General features: G+C 42.6%; 3 protein-coding genes across 9 annotated transcripts; 2 read left to right on the forward strand and 1 right to left on the reverse strand.

The window, feature by feature from the left end:
- The first annotated feature begins 1,386 nt into the window (after window positions 1–1,386).
- c2h8orf33 (chromosome 2 C8orf33 homolog) lies at window positions 1,387–9,281 on the forward strand. 5 transcript variants are annotated; one of them, XM_029709556.1, is made up of 6 exons: window positions 1,387–2,527; window positions 7,374–7,486; window positions 7,595–8,103; window positions 8,186–8,276; window positions 8,442–8,588; window positions 8,863–9,281. In XM_029709556.1, the coding sequence occupies exons 2-6, from the start codon at window positions 7,459–7,461 to the stop codon at window positions 9,084–9,086; spliced, it is 999 nt and encodes a 332-aa protein (XP_029565416.1). In that variant the 5' UTR covers window positions 1,387–2,527; window positions 7,374–7,458; the 3' UTR covers window positions 9,087–9,281. The 5 variants fall into 5 exon arrangements, with proteins under 5 accessions (XP_029565416.1, XP_029565393.1, XP_029565407.1 ...); XM_029709547.1 differs by lacking the exon at window positions 1,387–2,527 and adding an exon at window positions 2,573–2,596; XM_029709537.1 differs by lacking the exon at window positions 1,387–2,527 and adding an exon at window positions 6,322–6,715.
- h3f3d (H3 histone, family 3D) lies at window positions 3,748–6,258 on the reverse strand. The gene is made up of 4 exons (XM_029709590.1): window positions 6,164–6,258; window positions 4,929–5,070; window positions 4,602–4,755; window positions 3,748–4,202 (listed from the first exon to the last, which is right to left on the reverse strand). The coding sequence occupies exons 2-4, from the start codon at window positions 5,054–5,056 to the stop codon at window positions 4,074–4,076; spliced, it is 411 nt and encodes a 136-aa protein (XP_029565450.1). The 5' UTR covers window positions 5,057–5,070; window positions 6,164–6,258; the 3' UTR covers window positions 3,748–4,073.
- A 421-nt stretch (window positions 9,282–9,702) lies between the features above and the next one.
- On the forward strand, window positions 9,703–14,672 carry anks3 (ankyrin repeat and sterile alpha motif domain containing 3). Of its 3 annotated transcripts, none has more exons than XM_029709602.1 (16): window positions 9,703–9,791; window positions 10,120–10,334; window positions 10,427–10,625; window positions 10,767–10,888; window positions 10,981–11,062; window positions 11,193–11,310; window positions 11,428–11,583; window positions 11,733–11,858; window positions 12,028–12,143; window positions 12,253–12,420; window positions 12,549–12,673; window positions 12,852–12,993; window positions 13,096–13,366; window positions 13,488–13,559; window positions 13,667–13,770; window positions 13,891–14,672. In XM_029709602.1, exons 2-15 carry the CDS (start codon window positions 10,162–10,164, stop codon window positions 13,747–13,749), a joined length of 1,953 nt encoding a protein of 650 aa, XP_029565462.1. In that variant the 5' UTR covers window positions 9,703–9,791; window positions 10,120–10,161; the 3' UTR covers window positions 13,750–13,770; window positions 13,891–14,672. The 3 variants fall into 3 exon arrangements, with proteins under 3 accessions (XP_029565462.1, XP_029565479.1, XP_029565470.1); XM_029709619.1 differs by having other exon boundaries at window positions 12,253–12,387; XM_029709610.1 differs by lacking the exon at window positions 9,703–9,791 and having other exon boundaries at window positions 10,162–10,334; window positions 13,667–13,758.
- The last annotated feature ends 529 nt before the right edge of the window (window positions 14,673–15,201 follow it).

A 15,201-nucleotide genomic window follows, 5' to 3' on the forward strand; every position in this document is an offset into this window, starting at 1 on the left:
GAACGCCTACCTTGTGAAGTGCGCGTGTGCAATAACTCAATTCGCGCTTGCTCTCCTAGACAACGGCTTTTATTTATTTTTTTATTTTGCAAAGGGTAAAGTCTACAAAACGCCGTTCACTCTCGCTCCATCTTCTCCCACTGCCGGTTACTGTCATCACCATATTTGGTAGTGAGTGGAAACATCAGCCGGATGCTTCACATTTATACATCCGGTGAAATATCTGTCTCATTGTTATATGTGTGACGAAATGTTACATGACCTGCATCGAACTGAGGATTTTGCCATGACATGACCATTCTACAAAATGTCGAGAATAGGACGTGTTTTATCTAGTTTGTCACACTATTCTCTGTGTCGTGGGATTGTGATTGATGGTATCAAGACAAAGCTGAGGTATGTACAATATGAGAAATATAGCCAGATAGCTATTTATGTTCACTTTCATGGACAGTGAGTGGTACAATGACAATGAGTCAAACCTGACAGAGGCAAGCTAGCAAAGTAGTACACATTTGGTTCAGGTTTTAAAATCATCACTCGCATGAGTGTTCCCAATGTACTGTCATTGGTTATTTGACCTTCCGATTTGACTTGGGAGCTCTATTGAAGCTTCCGGCACCTCATATTTGATCGGTTAGGAGTGATATACGCATTAGTTAACAGGGATTGCTAGTTACTTACATTTCCTGCGGTCAGATCTGTGATCATGAGTAGCTGCATATCTGAAGCTTTTTCAAATATGAAAAGGGAAAAAGATTACATGATTGCTAAATAGCTTGTGTGTTGTAGCCAAAATATGATAGAATGCACAGCCCAGGCCAGCCTCCAAAATACATCAACAGGTGGCAGCATTGTATTGAATTCTATTTCTTGATATGTTGTAACAGTTGTCACTTTGGCTTTTTAAGTGTGTTTGTAGATTCTAAAAAGGTTTTCTTTTTCTTTTAAGATTGAACCATATACGGACCCTCTGCTTGACCTCCCATTGCCTGGCTAAGTCAAAGAAACCAGCAGATGAGGATGATGAAGAGTTTAGTCAACCCATCAAGTTCTCTAGCAGTAAAGCCAGTCACAAGACTTGGAATGTAGACCAGTCCCTGGGAAGCAAGTATCAGCGGCCATGGTGGAAAGTCCTCCCCATCAGTCTCTTAGGGGTGAGCTTCTTGCTGTGGTGCGCACTCAGGGGCGAGACGGTTATTGATGAACAGCTTGAGAAGAATCTCTATGAACAGCTACCTGGCTTACTCTCAGATGAAGAACAAAGCAAATCTAGCTAATATTGTGCAATTTAAAAAAAAATGTATAATTTAAGGCTATTTATTTTAGCTGGATTAGGCCATGTCTATGGCATGCACAATTGGTGTATGCTTCCAGAACGAAGAGCAATGTTCATAAGATGTATTGTAATGTTCTGACTATTGTCCACCTGTGTCCATAAGTGCAGAGGCTCAATAGTTATTGTCCAAAATCCAATTGTCATTACATTGTTCACCATCAAGATTTAGACTATCTATGATCAATTGACAATGTGTTCTGTTGGAAAATATTGATACAGGCTCCACTTTCACTCGGTCTGCATCTATCTCCGTGTACAAATCCTTTGACGTCAATCAAAATGGTTCGCATCACACTTATTTTTCTAAATGTAAAACCCTATAGGAAATACAACACGTTAACCTGGCCAGTTGTCAGAATAGTGTGAAGGTAACATTGATGCAGTTTATACTTGACATACAATGGCAGGGGCCATTACCTAGCCACTGCAGGATGACATGTACACTAAGCAAATCTGAGTGAAATTAACCAAGTTGCATTACATTGAATGTTTTGCAGACACAGAAATGTAAATGTAGTTAATGTATTGGAAGCAATGCCTTTAGTAGAGCCACTTGTTTTAACCTCTGGTTTTGAAATGTTCTTTGACTGATCATGTTTGCTTTGTATAAGTAATTTTGCTTGAATTAAAATTGCCTCAATTTAGTCCTAACTACCGATTTAGGTATACATTTCCATCCAATTGGCGACAGATTTGTGCAACTATTCTAAAATCTTCATTTTCCCCACCAGAGGGGTTTCCAAAATGGCTTGTGAGTAAAATGCTGCGTGGTGTGGCGCACAAAGCATTTTGACGTTCAAGTTTCCACATAACAAAAAGTTCCGCGTTTCCATCACATTTTCAACTGATTGTTTTGTCAAACATGCCCACTCTGGTTTTTGCGCATGCTCGCCAATAATGGAAAGTGTAGGCTATGGACAGGGTTGGGGACATGTAAGGGATTACAAAAACGGCAACTAATCCGTTACATTACCAGCAAAAATATTGTAATCAGATTATACTTTAGAAAAACTAGATTTATTCGATAATTACTTTTCATTGAGAAGTATTTTTTGCAAACATCCTTTCTGAATTTAAATCAGCATCGAAAAAATACGCACATTTAATTTGTTTCCACCTGAGCGAGTCACTGAGTGTTTGGTTCGCGGGAAAAGAGCAGGAATATGCAGTTGTAGACTACAGCCCAAGGTATGTCTTCCGACGGTGCGACTACTGTCGGCATTCAAAGATTATCCAACTTGAAAAAAACGCTTGGAGGTAAGGCGATATATACTTAGCGCATTGATGTGAAGCACACTGCTGCACTCCTATTAAGCTATTTGCGCCCTACGGATTGTGGTTGGCGGTTCACAAATGTAAATTTAAACCCAATAATGGTTGAACTCGAGCACTGAACTGTCAATCGTTTTTATACCAGTGGACAGCCAGTGACGAAAGCGCTCTTGCAACAGCTGAATAGTGCGGATCCCAGCATATTGAAGAGGCTTTTATTGCTCAAATTCATGCAGATAAATTCCGTAGGCCTAATGGACACATGCTCAAACTAACATTTGACAGACTTAAATTACATCCATTGATTATAAATGCCTCGAACTTAATTCAACTGGTACACTCCATGAGAACCTAAAAGCTTTTTTTCCATGTTGGTAAACAAACTCTATAGCCTCATGGTTAAAACAATGTTGATATCATGGATGGTCAGTCCTTGCATCCACAGCTCTTTAATCTGAGAACTGTTACATTTCTAGGGCCATCCCTCAGTTTTCTACCGAAAACGCGGGGCGTCCATTTTGTGTATCTGCCCTTTAAAACAGCTGCATATTAAGTCGCCGCCAACAGAGGCATGCATTTGCTATAGGCATAATGTAACATGGCATTCATTGTCACATGACTAGAGCACGTAATTCATCATTTGCTTATAACCTCAATGCTTTGCGACATTGTAGTAACTTACGTGGCATATCGAATGTTTACAGCAAAGTGGTTTAACTTTACGCATAAACGACAACCGCAAGTCTCTGGCCCAACGGGATGAAATTAAGCCGTTTTCACGATCTCTAGTCTTCACGGCAAATTCCGTATGTCTTACTTTCGGTTTTGTACACCAGCTGAAAATATGTATGTTATGGAAAATATCACAGCGGTTTAGAGGGTACAATGATTCTCTACACTTTTTTTCCAAACAGAAATTAGGCGAATGTAGAATTTCAACCAGGAAATTGCTTAGCGATTACATTTGATAGACAAAGATCCCTCCCTATCAAAGAAATTGTGAAAATGCAACTGTACAGAATTAACGTTGCCACTCATGGCTAGTGTCTACTATGCCTCACCTCACTCAAGGCCAAGAAAGTATACACTGTCAGCCCAGAATGTCCATAAAGGAAGAGGGGGTAATAAACCAAACATGAGGTAGTGGAAAGTTTATTTACAACAAATGGCCATAATGAGATTAAAAATAGTTCTACTCCACATGACTCATGCACATTACAAGATGACCTGAAGGTATCAACCATTTCTAAAATACACTTTCAAAACCTGAGAGGTTAGGAATGTTTGGCAAGACACTTGCTACTTCTGTACTATAAATCACAAGCCTTTATCCTACCAATGAGACATTACAAAATTAATTGAAACTAGTACATACTAATTCATAGTTCAGAGAAAACACAGCCCCAACCATGCCCACCCACCTAGTTACCCTCCAAGGAGGGAGTTCAAAAAAGTGTTCATATTATGCACGCTCGCCTCGGATTCGCCTGGCCAGCTGAATGTCTTTGGGCATGATGGTGACCCTCTTGGCATGGATGGCACACAGGTTGGTGTCCTCAAACAGGCCAACAAGGTATGCTTCACTGGCTTCCTGTATTTGGAGAAAACAAGCATTTCTCAGAAAGTAACAATTACATCTTAAAGGGATAGTTGGATTTTGTAATGGGGCCCTTTAATTCCCCGGAGTCAGATTAATTTGTGGAGACTATTTTTATGTCTGTCCAGTATGAAGGAAGTAAGTTTTGCGAGCCAACGCTAACTAGCCTTAGTGCAATGACTGGAAGTCTATGGTATCTGCTAGCATGCTCCCGAAGTATCCCTTTTAGTGCAGCAGCAAACCATTACATCAGTTACTTGGGACACAGTTGGAAGCAAGGCCACTTTGGGTGGTCCAATGTTGCTTTAATATTGGTAATTCTAAAATCAGCACCCATGTGACTACACCTAACAAAATCAATCTGTTCCAATTCAAATCATAAAGTTAACTTGCCTGCAGAGCGCCAATGGCTGCACTCTGGAAGCGGAGGTCAGTCTTGAAGTCCTGGGCAATTTCACGGACCAGACGCTGGAAGGGCAGCTTCCTGATCAGCAGCTCAGTGGATTTCTGATACCTACGGATTTCTCTCAGTGCCACTGTACCCGGCCTACACAAAACACATTAAAATCAGTATCTGCAGGCGAGTCAAAACATTTGCCCAGAAGTCCAACATGGCAGAAAATCGAGAACTTCCAGGTGCACCAATTTGTAAGTTGCTCTGGATAAGAGCGTCTGCTAAATGACTTAAATTTAATGTAATGTAAATGTGAAAAGTTTTACCTGTATCTGTGAGGCTTCTTCACACCGCCAGTAGATGGTGCGCTTTTCCTTGCAGCCTTGGTGGCCAGCTGTTTCCTGGGCGCTTTTCCGCCAGTGGATTTACGGGCGGTCTGCTTAGTACGTGCCATGGCTCAATTGACTTCTGAAAATATATCAAATTCAAATGTGTAAGGAAAAGAGTGGCATTAGTATTAAAGTATGCGCAAACTGATCCTTAGTCAAGGTTACTGAAGGCCAGCAAATTGACTAGTTGAGACCTGGCTAGTGTGGTTGCTCTAGATTATTACAGTAAATCGCTAAATTACGTAAATGTAGTTATCAGTTGGCATGCACCTAGTCAATAGGCTAATATTAGCGTCACACGGGCCTTATAACGCCAAGTTAGCTACCGCAGCTAGTAGGAAACGGCAGCCATGATAGAATAAAAATAAACCACCAAAATGACAAATCGAGATTAGCATTGTGTAGTTTAATAATAACGTTAGCTTTGGAAAATATAATTGTAATCGTGTGGAATATGGGATAACTAGATAGCCACTTGATAACTGGCAAGTCGGCTGGCCAGGAACAGGACATAGTTGAACACACTGGAAGCAGCCAAGGCGCCAACTATCTGAACCGGTGGCGGGTCAATTGAAACTAACGTTAGCTATTCTAACTAGACATTTTACATAGTACCAAGATGTGAGTAGTTGGCAAAAACTAACATCCAAATCAGTAATTAACTGCTCATTAATAGATTGTTAAGGGCAAACCAAACTGAACCCTAGTTCAAAAATGTGCGCACCAACTACTGTTAATCTGCTTTTCAAGCCACCATTACGCGGCTTGTAACCTACACGTTTCGTTTATCTTCAAAGATGCCCGGCAGCTGCCCATTTTGTAACATGGCGCCTACACCGAGGAATCATATTCCCATTGCCACACAATGGCCTTCAAGGCCTGGGTGAGGTAAGTTACCTTACTCAGCGAAAATCGTAGAACGCACAGCACAATCAAAAACGAGTCGCTTGTATGTCGCAAATCGTAAACATTACTAAACACGTTATGCTAGGTAGGTGCTGTAGTTAGCTGCCTAGACAAACTACAGTTCTGTTTTACAGTAGTTAGCTAATGTTACCAACAAAACCTCGCTTGATAGTTTTGGCTACCTACATAATATCAAAACGAACATTGACATGAACCACCACACATTTACACACCGTATTAATTTAGATAAAACCTTAGCTTGCTACCTCTGTGACCAAAACAGACGTTCAATTTTGTTTTTCAAATGCTGTCTTGAACCGCTTCGGTGACTGTTCGATAAGCGGAAACGGCACATTCTATTTATACTTTTTTATGTCTGATTTGTAGACCTGCCCACAAACATCAGCAAAACGCTTTGTATTGGTCAAACCAAAATGACGCAGTCTTCTTTACAAATTGAATCAAATTTCTAACAAGTTTATCCTAGCGAAATGTGAGACTAGTTTAATGATAAATAACATACCGGTAAACAAATTAAACGTAACACTTTTTAGTTAATTTTCAATCTCGAAAGTGGCATCTGGCAACAACAAAAATATGAAAAGCGGAACCAAAAGTATTTGGAAACTTTGCCGGTTCGGAATAACGATGGACGTGTACACAATGCTTGATGCATGCCCGGTTAATACATAGCCACAGTTAGAATTAGTCATACATGTATTTGATACAGTTTGGTGATGCATGTCTGTCGTTTCGAAGAAAGTCTGCCAAACATTTTTATTTGGTTGCTTGAAATAGCGTTGTGAATCTTTTCAAAGGTGAGCATAAAGGCCTTTTCTCACCAGGTCCGTTAAAAACATCAATACGAGCACGTCTTGTTTATGACGCCATTCACACCAATTGTGAAATATCGTCCTGCTGCAATCCGCCCATTATTTATTCGAAACAGGTTCGATTTTTGCGTATTTTCGCTTTCCAAAAAAAGATGTTGACCAATAGAAATCGTTATCAGGGACACGTGATCTTTATCACAAAGGTAAACTTGCGTGACAGACTGATCGTGTTCGTGTCTCAGCACAGGGAATTATATGATAAACAGCATGTGTGCATGTTTTGTTTTTTTCAAACCCCATCATTATTTGACAAACTGATTCTAGGTAACTGTAACATATACAATTGTGTCTAGACATGACAACGCAAGCAAATTGAGTGAAGCGCAGGGAACTGCTTCCCAGCGAGCATTGCCTACACTCACCAGCTGTAGCCAGGTAGACCTAGATAGACCTAGACCTATAGGCTAAGCTTCGTGTTATATCATTAGCCTATATCTTAATAAACAACAATTCGTACAAAAAACGCAACAGACTTGGTGAGAAAGGGCCTTAAGGGTGCAAAAACAATACTTTGATCGTCCGCTAGTGACACTTTATGTCATGTTCAGATGTCATGTTCAGCTTTGGCATAATCTTTCTGCAGCAGTCTACATCTCATTTGATTGAAACAGAAGTTATATGAGTGTCTTCAGAGTATTCATCTGGAAATAGCTGGTACTGAGTGAATCATGACAGAGCATAAGACACTGGTCATAGGTAGGACACAACAAGTCATTACAAGAAATTCCTTTACATTCTTATGCATTGTAGTCTGTTTTAATACTGTGTCTCTGCATGTGCTTGTATTTGTATGTTTTGGAGCAGACTTTGAGCCTCAGGTGAATGACACTGCCCAAGGCGAACAGAACCAACAAAGCAGAACAGAGAAACAACTCTGGGTACGCAGTGAAAACTCTTTCACCTTCAACTTCTTCCCTGAGGGTGCACCAGCAGCACAGGGGGCAGAAACTGCCCTCTCAGATGTGAAACACCAGTTTGCAGGATTACTGACAAAAACATCCACCGCTTCGACAGAACAGGGTTCTGGTTTTGCATTCAACTTCCAAATCCCTGTTAGTACGCCAGGGAAGATGGAGAAAGAAATTGGCACACCAGTACCCTCAGGGGCTGTAGCCCTGAAAGAGTCCAAAGAGGAAAAGCCTCAGGGCCAAAATGCTCAACAAGTAATTAAAGCACCTGAGCCAACCACATCTTCTAAAGCCAAGAAAAATAAGAAATCTGGTCATAAGAAAAAAGCCAGTGAAGGACAGCAAAAACAGATGACGAACTTGACAGACACAGAAGGGTCTCGTGGGGAGGATGGCACAATGCTGGTGGGTGATGGTGTTGTTTGAATTTATATTTGATTCAGTGTGGCTGGTGTATATCAGTTCAACTTTTGGTTGTATTTTTCAGACTACAGAACAGCAGCTGAAAAGAGAGCTTGACTGGTGCATTGAGCAGCTGGAGCTGGGCATGGCTACTCTGAAGGCTACGCCAAAACAGAGTGGGTGTAGTTTAGACTCTAGAATCCAGTTGATCTCTGAAGTGTACGATAAACAGTACATTCAAATGTGAGATGTTCATAACAACAACAGTGAAGAAGTAGATTGTTATGAGATGCATAAAAAGTTTGATGTGGGATTATATCTTGAGTCTTTGCTGTCTGTAGAGGAGGAGGCCTCTCGTGCCCTTAAGACGCTGCGCAGCTCCAAAGCCCCCCTGGCAAAGAAGAGGCAGGTGATGAGGGCCATGTCTGGGGACTACAGGAAGAAGATGGAGGAGGAGAAGCACAAGCAGTTCAAATTGATTCAGGCTGGTGAGTGAGTACAATGAGTACAAATCACATTTTATTGGTCGCATACAAATATTTAGCAGATGTTATTGCAGGTGTATCGAAGGCCTTGTGTTCCTAGCGCCAACAGTGAAGTAATATCTAACGATACAGCAAGACACATATAAGTTAAAATTTAAACAGGCTTGAAGTGGAAAAAAATAAACATGCAGCTTACACTAAAGTCAGACCAGAAATACTGCAAATGATGATAGATAGAAATATGTGGCAACTAAGTATTTATCTTTTTATATTTCAGCAATGACATCGGCTCAGGTCAAAGTAGTGGCAGACCCTGCTAAGAAGTCTATTTTCCACAGGAAAGCGGAAGGTAAAACAGAGACTCTACACTTAAAATCCAATGCAACGAGTCAACAAGAGAATTTACAGGCACAGACTCCAAACACAAGTGTGCTGAACCAGGAAAACTCAACTTTTGTCTTCACTCCTGCTAATGAAGAGTTCTGCTTTAACTTCCTCTGATTTGCTCTGGGGAAGTATTTACTCAAGAAATCAGTCTTACTCTATAGACGAATACAAATGAATCCATTTTTAAAGTTCTTTGCTTTTGAATGCTCTCCATCTGAACAATGGTTTTGGTTGATTATAATGCTATTGGTTGTGGTTTGATTAAGTATTGTAAACCTTTTGATTAATAAAATGGATTATTTGGGTAAATATCTGCATCTCGCATGAATTCATTGAAGTTACATCAATCTACGACCATCTCTACCTTTATTGAAACTGAAAGGTTAGCATTGTCCAGCAACAGTGGTCTTGAGTTCAGGAGGGAGAACGACGTTACAAATGTGCCCATGGGGCAGCTTCAGTGTGTACTATTTCATGCCATAGTTTCTCTTGCTACTTATTTTGTGTATCTCTATCAATCAAATACTGTATGACTGGGGTAAATATGATGTACATGATGAGGTTTAAAAGGTCTTGACAGGGGAGAGTCCACAAAACCCTGACTGTTTCTGGAGCTAGGAATCATGGGGAATGAAGTTACCCACCCAAATGTTTACTTTAAGCATTTAGTTCTCAAAGAAAAATGACTACAACTACCAGAAATATTGACTGCACAACTTTGGGCAGTCACCCGAGCAAATGTAATTGTAACACAAGCAAACAAGAGAAGTCTTGAAGACTGGGCAACTGAAGAAAAACTCAAAATAACTAGTTTTTACGGTAAATTTAAATGCTTAAACTATTTCTTAATATATCTGTTGTTTCCTCTGTCCAACAGCCCTGTCAGTTTGACTGTGTGCGTGTGAGTCTATATTAAAATGGCTAGATAACGAACGTTAGCTAGCTAACGTTAACGTAGCTAGTTAGCTGTTGTTAGCCCCATCCAAAAAGGGGCTACAAATTTGCTTAGCATGTTTTCTTAGGTAGCTACATGACAATGACAGAAGAGTTGGCTACAACACATACAGTATGGGACCAGGCCAAAGATTGCTCGCTAGAAAACATTTCTCCCATGGCATCCTTTCTAAATTGGGTATGTTGTGTGCAGATTACAGCGGTGCAGTGGGAGCTTGCCTGGTCTGGGTTGAGAATGTCGGAGTTGAGCGATGAGGCGAGTGAATCGGAGCAGTTTGGTGTCAGCCTCTCCCTGTGGCTAGGGGACATTAACACTTTAGTACGACCTGAAGAATTGGATGTACCCCTCGACCTCCACACCGCCTGCTCTATTGGCCAGTATGATGTGGTATCAGAGTGTATTAAAAAGTAAGTACCTCATCAATTGTGTGTGTTTGTGAGAGAGAGTCTGGATGCTTCTCAACACTCATTGATAGTAATGTACTGCTATGTCTTTTTAGAGGGGAGTTGAACTTGGACAGCAAGAACATTGGTGGCTGGACTCCCCTGATGTATTCCTCATATATTGGGCATGACAACATTGCTAATCTTTTGCTGGAGGCTGGAGTGAACGTTAATGCCACCACTGGCAAAGGTCTGACACCCCTTATGCTGGCAGCGAGCTGTGGGAATGAAAGCATTGCCTACTTCCTAATGCAGGTCAGATTTACTTTTCTGAATCAAACATTTTAAAAATGTTCACCTCAAATAAACCTCAGTTTAGGTTTAATTTTAGTGTAATGGGTGGTGGTGGTGTTATTGTACACTATGAAAACATTTCCTAGTTTTATCTCCCAAAAGCAAGGTGCTGAGTTGGAGCTGAAGGACTCTCGAGGCTGGACAGCCCTGTACCACTGCACCAGCACTGGCCACCAGCAGATGGTCAAGTTCCTGCTGGATAGCAATGCCAATGTCAATGTGAAGTGAGTATCGTCAGTCAAATTAATACAACCACAACAATCTATGTCCCACTATTCAATCATGAGGTGTGTAATGACACGTTTCTCACCTGCAGAGAGCCAGGGTCTGGCTTCACTCCGCTGATGGAGGCTGCTGCTTCTGGACATGAAATCATTGTACAATGCCTCCTTGACCATGTGAGTAGGTTTTCGTTTGCTAGTATTTACAGTACTGTCATTTTCATATGTTAGTCTCAAATACGTACCTGATGCAAATCTGTTGAAGGGGTACTGAAACCTAGTTTGTATATGATAACTCTTGTCTCAGGGTGTCAAAGTAGATGAGCGGAATGCCAAAGGAGAGACCGCCCGTGCCCTGGCTATGATGTACGGCCACACAAAGATCGCCAGCCTCATTGACATGCGCTCTCCTAAAGCCAAAGCAGGTGCAGGGGAGGGTTTGCTTACTAAGATTACTCTTTAAGTCTGACCTTTTTTAAGTTTTGGAACAATTGTGGTGGAGCAGTTTAGGTTCTCATTGCACCTACGTCTGTCCCCCACAGGACACTTTGAGGACCTGAGCTCGTCCGAGGACTCTGACAGCAGTGCTACCCCCAGACTGAGTCGCTTGAGTCGCAGCCGAGCCAAAGGCCCCAGCATCCACGATGGGCCTCAAGCCATCGCCAAATTCAGAGTGGGAGGCCCCAGCAAACACTCAGGTAGCGTTCTTTAGGTTACCTCTCTATTACAGCTGTATCTATTCCACAGAAGAAGTTGAATTGGTTGTGCTGAATCCAATTACTGCTCTGCTGCCAGATATTGTCCTGTTGGACCTTGTTTGATATAGCTATTATTCACATTCCTATAGAGCCAGCGGTGGCGCCCCCGGGATACATTGCATTCCGTGATGTTGGGGAGCAGAGTGAGGGCATGTGTTTCCGTGACGTCACCTCGCCTATCAACGAGCTGGACGGCCAGAGCAACAGCAGCAGAGGTATGGCTACATAGTTAAGCACTCTTAACCGTTCACCTGTTCACTTATTTGGCAGTAGATCGTCCTACAACAGCAGCAACTTTACACGTTTCCTCTACACAGAAATACCAGTCTACACTTCTACCCATTCCGCCATGTTGCTAATCCAGCTGCTGTGATTCCGCTATAGATGAGAGCCCCTTCTTTGATAACGACATGCCCACCATGAGGAGCAGCAGTAGCAGCAGCGAGGGACTTCCCCGCGTGATCGGACTTAGCCGGGAGGGCTCGCTGGAGAGTAACGAGGTAACCGCACACGGCACAGTGACCGCACATTGACGCATTCACATACCACAATGGTGATTCCAGTGAGCCCTTTTGTCCTCCATTCACAATGTACCTTTGTCCTTTTTAGGACTCGGATCAGGCTAAAAAGAGCTGCTCCCGCCGCGCAAACAAGGGTCATCACGGTAAAGGCAAAGGTCGCCATGGTAGCAGCAGTGAAACGGTGCAGCCCGGTGGCCCAGGGAACTGTGGGATGCGCTCGCCTGTAGGTGGTTGTCCCAACTATGCAGGTCCCAAGGCACGTGTCAGTGTTGTTGGATCACTATACATTCATGAATATTTCATGCTGTTCAGTGAGTTCTGTTGTGTTTTTCCCTCGACCAGTGTTGGATCTATACCTGACCTTTGACCCCTGCCCTCTTGTAGGATCTGGCTGAGTTCCTGGAGCAGATTGGCTTTTCCAAGTACCTCCCCCTGTTGGAGGAACAGGACATTGACCTAAGGATATTCCTCACCCTCACAGAGAATGACCTTAAGGAAGTGGGAATCACGTACGTCGCTGTGGTCTCTCTCGTACCTAGCTTTGGCTCCAAAGCCCTCTCGTACTGTCTGGGACATACCCACATTCTATCGGCTACTGACTTTGTCTGTCCATCTCAGACCTACTCTGGGCACTATAGAATGTCGCACGTCTCTCCATTCTGATCTACTTAGTTTTCTCCACTGCAGGCTTTTTGGACCCAAGCGCAAGATGACCTCAGCGATTGCACGTTGGCACAGTAGTGCCCGGCCACCTAGTGACGCTCTGGAGCAGGCCTACGCTGACCAGCTGGAGGCTGAGATGCAGGAGATGGCCATTCAGCTACATAAGGTGTCTACACGATAAAGAAGCAAAAACTAACCAAAACCTTATTTCTAAACCACTTCATCGCTCCTCTCATCCCCCAACCCCTCTTTCTCCCCTCTGGTGTAGCGGTGTGAGGAGGTGGAGGGCCTGCAGGGCCAGATGTCTCAGGAGAAGGAATTACGCACAGTGATGGAGGGATGCCTGATGGAGTACAAGATGGCCTGGAGGAAGGTGCACACAGAGCTGGTGGACAACCACAGACTGGCCCAGGACATGAATGCCGTGCTAGAAAAGGCCCGTGCCTGCCGCTGCGAGCTCCTGTCTCGCCTCAGTGCCGACGGCAACGGAAGTCCTTACCACGGCGACGGGAAACTGAAAGGCGATACTGGTGGAAAAGGTGGGTGGCCGTGAGCTGCATTGTTGGATGACGGGTCATTTGCATGGGCACAAAACCAAATGTCCTTCTGCCACTCCTTTGGAAAGCAACTTATTATTTCTCTTCTCATTCTTTCCCTCAGGTGGAGAAGGCTTGAAGTCCACCAGTGTCTCGGAGTTAATGACAACGCTGGATTCGTATGAAGAGGAGCTAGGTAGGACAAACTATCACAGGTTTTCAAATCTATCCAGTGCTCGGATGCTAACCATTGTTATGAGAGCTACTGTTGTCTGAGTGTGTCTGGTTGTTTGATCCTGCCAGGGGAGACCCTCCAGGCTGTCCTGCAGAACTTGAGGAGACTGAGTGTCCTAGAGAAGGTCACAGACAGCTGGGAACAGCCTTAGGCAGTACTGGTTAGTGTCTGGGTGGGTATAGACATTAGGTGCTAAAGCCAACCATTAACATGAATGGCTAACCATTCTTTAGGTAGCTAGGACCCATCAACATGAGTAAGAAGTTCTGGGTCTCAATTCTGTCTTCAAAAGGCTTCCTGACAATGCTGACGGAGGGTGAACATGCCACCCTGAACACACTCAATGGACTGGGAGTGGGCCAGGCCAGCTGGCCTGACTGGATAGAGTGGGCCGAGGACCAGTGTTCCCAGGTGCTCCCGAATGGGCCAGGGGTTGTGGCCTCTAGCCTGGCCAAAGATGGAAGAGGCCATTGGCAGCTACTGCAGGGATACGACAAACGGGCAAGGGCAGCTGTCCCTCACATGCCTGTGCTGGTGATGGTGGACTGCTTAAGTTGAATTAAGAGATGCAGTTGGGGGAAAGCTGATAAACCAGCCAGCTCCCTAAGGCAAGGCTGTCTGGCTGTGAAACATTTTGACTGTAGATCCTCTGTCCTCCTATCCTATATGTATGAGACACATGCATGTTGTGATCAATGATGCAGCCAAACAAAATAAAGATCACTCATGTTTCTAACTAAACTGATCTTTGACATGAAAATAAATGTACATGAATTGATCATTTTAGATTTTTTTTAAATACTTTTTAAAATGTGTTTTGTTGCATGTTAGGAAGTGTCGTCCTGCTGAATGTATCGTCTGGAACGGAAACAATGTCTGTAACCTCCATTGTTAATCTTTCACCACGCCTATGTTACTAGTGTCTTCTATAATGTTTAACTGTGTTTTCTGGGATGTTTTCTTTTTTTCAAACTTTCCATTTTATTGTTCATGTTCACATATCTTAAGTATGACTTCAGTGAATGTAGTGTATAATCAAAAGCGCAATAAATGTTTTGTCGTGTCAGTCTGAAACCTGTGCATTATTAGGTTAACTTTCCAGGCAATTTTATCTAACAATGGTAATTTCTCAATAACATTGTAGTATGCCAGTCTTACTTTGAGTAATCTAGTTCCGTAAGCATTATGGCAATATGTCCCATTCAAAAGGTCACTCACTGACTGGGTTAATACAAGTTCATATGGTTTATGATAGACAGCTGAGCTTCACAAAATGTTTTATTGCCATAGAAAACAGTGCTGGAGATTCGTTATCTGATGAATAAAGTCCACATCAAGACAGACATCTATCGCTATTTACATACACAAATGATCCATTTAGAAGAGCAAACTGTTCCGCCCAGCTGAGCAACACACTGAATACAAAAACAAAAGGCCATTTCAGCAAATATACAGTACCAGTCAAAAGTTTGAGCACACCTACTGATTCAAGGATTTTTATTTTTTAAATATTGTCTACTTTGTAGAATAATAGAAGACAACACTATGAAATAACACATGGAATCATGTAGTAACCAAAAAAAGTGTTCAAACAAATCAAAAT

Source organism: Salmo trutta, chromosome 2, assembly GCF_901001165.1.
Source record: "Salmo trutta chromosome 2, fSalTru1.1, whole genome shotgun sequence".
Lineage (NCBI taxonomy): Eukaryota > Metazoa > Chordata > Actinopteri > Salmoniformes > Salmonidae > Salmo > Salmo trutta.